A 6,865-nucleotide genomic window follows, 5' to 3' on the forward strand; every position below is an offset into this window, starting at 1 on the left:
TGATGCAGTGCTGAGGATCTGTGAACCAGCATTCCTACAGTGAGAGAAGCTGTGCCAGAGGGACAGTTAGGTGTTAAGAGCCTTTGTGCTCTTACAGAGGACCCAGGTTCAATTCCTAGCACCAATGGTGGCTTACAACTATTTGTAACCCCAGTTGCAGGGGCTTCAATAAGCACGAATGTGGTACCCATACATACATGCATAACAGAACCTTCTTATACAGGAAGTAAAAATAAATAAATCTAAAAAAAATTAAACCTTCCAAATCTTAAAGAAAATAAAGACAAAAGCAAAAGGATTTAGTGGTCCTGGTTTCATTCCCAATTGAATGAATGAATATTCATTCCCCTATGTGTCACACTAGCATCCATCCTCTGAGACTGACCTCTCCACTGGGGAGAACACAGTCTAGCTCTGAGTGACACAGTGACTGATATACTTGACATGGAACACACAAGAGATACAGGGTATCTGCCAATATAAACAAGTTTCCTGTGTAATGAATGACCTGGTCATAGGTCAAAGTACTAGACCTCAAATGGCTCTGAGTTTTTTTTTTTTTTTTTTTTTTTTTGGTTCTTTTTTTTCGGAGCTGGGGACTGAACCCAGGGCCTTGCGCTTCCTAGGTAAGCGCTCTACCACTGAGCTAAATCCCCAGCCCCCAAATGGCTCTGAGTTAAGTGTCCCATTGCAGTGTCTACAATATACCCATATTGGAAACACCTATAGCCAACCACTGCTAACACAGGGTTACCAGCTGCTCAGTTTACTGGGGGCTCTCAGAACGTCTCCCCTTCACACATCATACTCCGGGGTGCTCCCTCACCCCCCACTGGCCTGGGCTTGCTATCCTTTGGTTGGCTATCCTTCCCACTTTTCTCTCTATTCAGCAGTCTAAATATCAAAACTCACCACTGGTGGGTGAGACAGCTCAGCGGTAAAAGCACTTGCCACAAAGGCCTGGAGACCTGAGTTTGATTCCCAGAACCCACATAGAAGAGAAAGGAGAGAACAACATCCACAAAGTTGTCCTCTGATCTTCATGTATGCATGGTAGCAAGTGTGCATGTATGTGTGTGCTTCCCCCACCCCACATAAACAATAAATAAAAATTAAAAAGAAATACAAGGTTGGGCATGGTTGAGCATGGTGGCACACACTTTTAATGCCAGCACTCAGAAGGTGGAAGCAGGTGGATCTCTGAGATGTTAAGGCTAGCCTGCTCTACATAGTAAGACCGTGTCTCAAAACCAAAAACAACATCCCCACACAAACAGCAGGAAAACCAGCTCACCACTACTGGGTTTCACTAGGCTTTGTGGAGCCAAAGCACTGCATAAGTCTGTTATCACTTTCTGGTCCTGCTTGGCGGAGATGTCATCTTTGCAATCTTGTCACATAGGAGGTCATGATGAGGGAACTATGATGAAATGAATAAATGGATGAAAAAGTGTAGTGAGTGAATGAGTGTTCCAGAGCTTATTTCCCTGCCCTGCCTCTGGCCACTGCACTACACACAGTCTGATGCTGAAGCGATGCTAAGAACTGCAAAGGTCTGGATTGTCCTGAGACATGGTCTTCAAGTTTTCTTCTTGTAAGTGTGGTCCAAGAGGAAGGTCCATGTGTGAAGGATTCTTCCTTATAGAAAGACTTCACCCTTCTCTCATGTAAACCATGCCTTGTGAAGGTCGGGAGCAACTCAGTTGGTAAATCGCTAGCTCAGTCTGCTCAGAGCCCTGGGTTAAGTTTAATCCCTAGCATCACATAAATCAGAGAAGGGTGGTGAACCCCTGTAATCCTGGCCCTGGGAGGGGAAGGCAAGCAGATCAAGACATTCAAAATTATCTTCAGTTATAGAGCATGTTCAAGGCCAGCCCAGGCTACACAAGACCACATTCCCAAAAGAAAGAAAGTAAAAAGAAAATACACACCCTGACTTTCTGGTTATAAACTTTATTTCCTGAAGCAGAATTGGTTTTGACACAAAATTCAAGGAATGGGGCCACTGTTAGGAAGTCTACCTTTCTAGGTTCTACCCTATTTAGACTAACTCCCCACAAAGCTCTAGAAGTTTCACCAGGGCCTAGAAGCTACACAGCTCAGATTCTTATTCTTGAGGCCCCATCTATAGAAACTCTAGGGTTCAACAACTTTTACTCTGATCTTAGACTTTGTGTTCCAACTTCCTTCCCTTCTACACCCTCCACATATGATTTCCACAGGAAAGAGCCAGTCTGCCTCTGGAGAGGTGTTTCCATGGGAAACAGGAGAGGGAGACAACAGGCAGCCATGCCTCCTCACAGACAGCAGAGCTGCTCCACCTCCACCTCACAGTCATAGAATTTCTCGAAGAGTTCTGGAGAGGTGCTGTTGCATTCAAGCCACCTCCTCAAGGTGCACAGTGCCCTCAGGGCATCAGCTTTGGTGGGCAGGGACTCAAAGCCATCTTCTTCTCTCCCATTGTCTTCAGTACTGGTCTCTTCTTTGCATACTCTAGGCCCTGGGTCCTCATCCTCCAGGTCCACAAAGTGAGAAAACTCCTCTTGGCTCAGCCCACTAGGGACCGGTGACATCTCAGTATCTTTGTCCAGAGACAGTGGTGTTTTGCCCGGAGCGAGCCCTTCTTGAATGAAGCTGGTCAAAATGAGCTGGCGAGGTACTTTGGCCCAAGCTGCAGCCACCATATGCAGAGCATCCAAAACTGTGATGTTGGCCCTGGCCTCAGCACGTGAGGTACCCTCTTTCCCACTCTGCATGGCAGCTAGTTTGCTCAGCAGACGGTGACGGTAATGGGCCTTAAAGGCCAAAACCACAGAGCCAGGCAGGGAAGGAGTGGTGCTGGAGGTGGAGAGAGGCAGGAGTCGCACGTGGTGGAGTCCAGGAGGGCTGGCCCATTCCTCTACCACTCCAGAAGCCAACAGCAAGGCTACCTGTCGGCCCTGCTGTCCCATGTCCTGGTCGAACTGTGCCAGCCACTCTGACCATGGAATGGCTAAGTCAGGGTGATAAGAGGCAGGCAGTGCCTCACTGTTGACCCCAAAGAAGCATCTTGGGGCAGGCTGGAGCCCACCCACAAATACCCTTCTCTTTTCTGTGCCTCTGCTGTTGGCGCACAGCAATACTTGCAACCGATCACATTCAAACACTCTGCCAGGCACTGCTCGATACAACAAGGGTACTTCGGCACAGCCAAAAACATCTTCTGGTGAGAAGTCTTTAAGAGAAAGAGGTGGCTGGGCCTGAGAGGGGGAAACTGCAGGAGGAGGTTCAGGAGGGAGCAGAGGGACAAGGACCTGGCGAGTCCCAAAGCCCACATTGTTTCGGCGTTTCCAGCGGACCAGCCAGCCAATGCTGGGCACGAAATCCTGGCCCATGATATCGGCTAGTTCCTTGGCCTTGTGGAGCAACATGGGCCCTGTTACATCCCAGGCCTTGGCTCGGGCAATGTGGTACCAGCAGAGTAGAGCCTCATCGATCCCACTGTATTTGGATTCACGCTTCCGCTTCCGCTCATGGTTGGCTGTGCCACTGCACCAGTCTGCCAACAGCTTCTCCTTATTCTTGCAGATACGTGAGATCTGGGGCTGTGAGACCTGGAAGCGCCGTGCTACCTCTGACTGGGACATCTTGGACTCATCCAAGAGTTCCAGAACCTGGATTTTCTCAGCCAGGGACAGGGCGTGAAGCTTCTTCTTGGTGTTTAGCTCCATGGCTCCCTGAGAGCCTGCTGGGGGAAGAAAAGTAGGAGAGCGTGCCAGAGGCTGAGGGCAAGAGTACAGGATGCCTGAGGACAGGGCAATCAGCTGTAATGCAGAAGGCTAATCTAGACCAGCTGAAAGAGACACGGGATGGCCAGATGGAGGGAAGAGAGGAATAGACTGCCAGAACAGACAGAGCTAGCAGAATGTCTCTGGTCCCAGGCAGAGGGAATTCTGGGCTGGGGTTTGGTATTGATGGGATGGAAGGATGAATAGAGGTCAAAGGACAGCTGTAAAGACAACCAGAAGACAGCTGTAGAGACAACAAAGGAGCAACAACAGGGAGGCCTGGGGCTGAGGCTGAGTGAGGCATGTACAGGGTGACAGGGAGGAGACCCCTGAGAGGAGATGAGGAGGGCCTAGGTTGAAATTTGATGGTTGAATGAAGCCTGGTGGTAGACTGAAGGGACAGAGTCGAGGTGAACAGGTGAGATGGTACAGATGACAAAGCCAGATAAATGAAGTCTGAATGCGCTAGTCCAATTTGGTGATGGCAAGGCGGGTGGTAAAGCTAGTCAATGGTTCAACCTGAAGGAGAGAGTGAAGGTGCCAAGACGACAAAGGGCAGGCGACAGGGTGAGGAGGCTGAGGGCAGCAAAAGGGAAGAAGTGTCCTCTGCCTGGAGGGATATCAGAGAGACGAGAGCACCGGCCAGGGTGCAGGCAGCTCCAGAGCTGGGCTCTACGCCCCGGCTCGTTCCGCCTCGACCCCTAGTCAGTCAACTGGACCGACACAGGCGTTGACCCAGCCCGCCCGCCCACCCCGCCACCCAACCACCCGGCTTCCCGCTCCGCACCCACCTCCAGGTGCCGTCCCGCGGCTCCAGTCCCTGCCCCAGCTAGGTTCCTGGGCCTTGACAGAATCAGAGAGGGACGGGCGCCGCGACCCTGAGGGCAGAGCGCGCCGAGGGACTGCTCGGGAGCGGGCGCGCGCAAAGCAGGGCCCAGCGCGCGCCACCGGCGCCCGGGTCTCTCAGGGCTGGGAAAACCTCGTTCCCGCCCCTCCGCAGCCCCGCCCAAACAAACCTGATTAGCCAGCAACAGAAACTTGTCCCGCCTCCAGTTGCATCTGATTGGACGCTGTGGAAGTGGCGGTTCGTCAGCCCTCTGGAGGAGCAGCTTCCTGAGCTGTGTAGCGGGAGCCAGAGCAAGGGTCTGGCGGGAACCAGACCCTTAGTGCCTATCTCTTGTCGACCAGTGCGCCTTGCCTGCGACCCGGGTGGTTTTGACCCCATCCCTACAGGGTACCAAACAGGGGTGCCGGCCCTCCCGGATTTGTTTTGGAAAGAAGATGAAAGGAGGAAATGAATGTAAGCTTTTAGTCACAAAAACTAGTTACCATGGACAGCGCTGGCCTCCAGTCTGGCCAACCGGCTACCGAATACACAGGTGGCAAAAAAAGGACTTTTTTAAAGCCAGTTTTGGTGACTCACGGCAAGATCTAAATCCCTAGGTTAGTCATTTCCTTCCTTAACATTTCATCTATGTGTAGATAACTTAGCCCTCCCTGCCCCATAAACAGTCAGGACCCCCACTTTTCTGTCTTTTCCATAGGTTTAGAGCCCATCCATTTACCAGTGGATGCTGTCAGTCTCTCCAAGTGTGGTCTCCTACGAACCTAAAATTTTCTCTTAAACCTATTTTAAGTGGTCGCATTTGCACATTTCTTTTTCTTTTTCTTTTTCTTTTTTTCGGAGTTGGGGACCAAACCCAGGGCCTTGCGTTTGCTAGGCAAGTGCTCTACCACTGAGCTAAATCCCCAATCCCTGCACATTTCTTTTTTGGCCCTCAAGACTGCTCAGTTGCCAAGGATAACTGCATCACTCCCTGTACTCCTGACCTACACAGTCAGACAGGCAGTGCATGGTACAGACCACTCTGTGCAGTAGCAGGCCAGGGCTCAGCTTTCTTTTTTTTTTTTTTTTTTCTCTTTTTCGGAGCTGGGGACCGAACCCAGGGCCTTGCGGTTGCTAGGCAAGCGCTCTACCTCTGAGCCAAATCCCCAACCCCAGGGCTCAGCTTTCTATTGGCAATTATGACCTCAGGGTGTTCCAGAAAATTTGAGGGTACTTCGGGTGGTACATTAAGTAACTGAATCTTTAAAAAAAAAAAAAAAAAAGTCAGGCATGGTAGCTTGTAATTCCAGCACTGGGGTGAGAGAGGATTACAAGTTTGAGACCATCCTAGCCAACAAATAAAACAAAAGTGTCAAATATATGTGAACATGAATATGTTTGTATGCTTTAAAAAAAAACTATGTGTGTAGGTATACACATGATCCAATGCCCTCTTCTTGTGTGTCTGAGGACTGCTACAGTGTACTTATTAAAAAAAAAAAAAGGGTCTCCTTATTTAGCATAGCTGTCCTGGAACTTGCCCTGCCCACCAGCCTCGCCTTGATTTCTGAGTGCTGGGACCAAAGGCCTGTGTCACCATGGCCAAGCTCATGTTTTTAAAATGATAATATATGGGTTGGAGAGATGGCTCAGCGGTTAAGAGCAGTGGGTGCTCTTCCAAAAGTCCTGAGTTCAATTCCCAGTAACTACACAGTGGCTCACATCCATCTCTGATGTGATCTAATGGCTGCTTCTGGTGTGTCTGAAGACAGCTACAGTGTACTCACATATAATAAATCCTTTTTTTTAAAAAGGTACATCAGATGACAAAACTTGAGGTAGGTTACTCCTCCAGCAGCCTCATCATTTTTCCAAAACCTTCTCTAGTTCCATGATGGCATTAGTAGGCTTGTATGTGGATGAAGATGAGTGGGCAGGTGGGATTTTGCAGGAGCACAGGTGACCAAACAAACCACAGAGCCCTCTGATCCCCTGGAACTGGAGTTCAGGTGGCTGTGAGCCACCTGAGTTGAGAGCTGGGAATTGAACTTGGCCCTCAGCAAGATAATGAGCATCAATCCCTCTTCCTGCTGAGCTACCAGGCCCAGCTCTAAAACAAACAAGCTTCTGGGCCCACTTTAACCAAGAGACATTGCAATGTCACAGATTTGTTCCACCTCCACTTACATATTCACATCTACTAAAGTTTTCCCAACCAGCCAAAGTCACAAATATAGAGAGGGTGCTAAAGTTGATTTTAACCCAATTTTTC

The 6,865-nt window shown here is 49.6% G+C and overlaps 1 protein-coding gene across 2 annotated transcripts; it reads right to left on the reverse strand.

Moving 5' to 3' along the window:
• Positions 1–1,937: 1,937 nt before the first annotated feature.
• On the reverse strand, positions 1,938–6,849 carry Tigd3 (tigger transposable element derived 3). Of its 2 annotated transcripts, none has more exons than XM_006230805.5 (2): positions 4,559–6,849; positions 1,938–3,727 (listed from the first exon to the last, which is right to left on the reverse strand). In XM_006230805.5, exon 2 carries the CDS (start codon positions 3,708–3,710, stop codon positions 2,298–2,300), a length of 1,413 nt encoding a protein of 470 aa, XP_006230867.1. In that variant the 5' UTR covers positions 3,711–3,727; positions 4,559–6,849; the 3' UTR covers positions 1,938–2,297. The 2 variants fall into 2 exon arrangements, with proteins under 2 accessions (XP_006230867.1, NP_001101043.1); NM_001107573.1 differs by having other exon boundaries at positions 2,298–3,724; positions 4,559–4,717.
• Positions 6,850–6,865: the final 16 nt, after the last annotated feature.

This window comes from Rattus norvegicus, chromosome 1, assembly GCF_036323735.1.
Source record: "Rattus norvegicus strain BN/NHsdMcwi chromosome 1, GRCr8, whole genome shotgun sequence".
Classification (NCBI taxonomy): domain Eukaryota; kingdom Metazoa; phylum Chordata; class Mammalia; order Rodentia; family Muridae; genus Rattus; species Rattus norvegicus.

Excerpts from the sequence above, each read along its gene's own strand:
- Tigd3 (XM_006230805.5), bottom strand. The coding sequence starts at position 3,710 with ATGGAGCTAAACACCAAGAAGAAGCTTCACGCCCTGTCCCTGGCTGAG.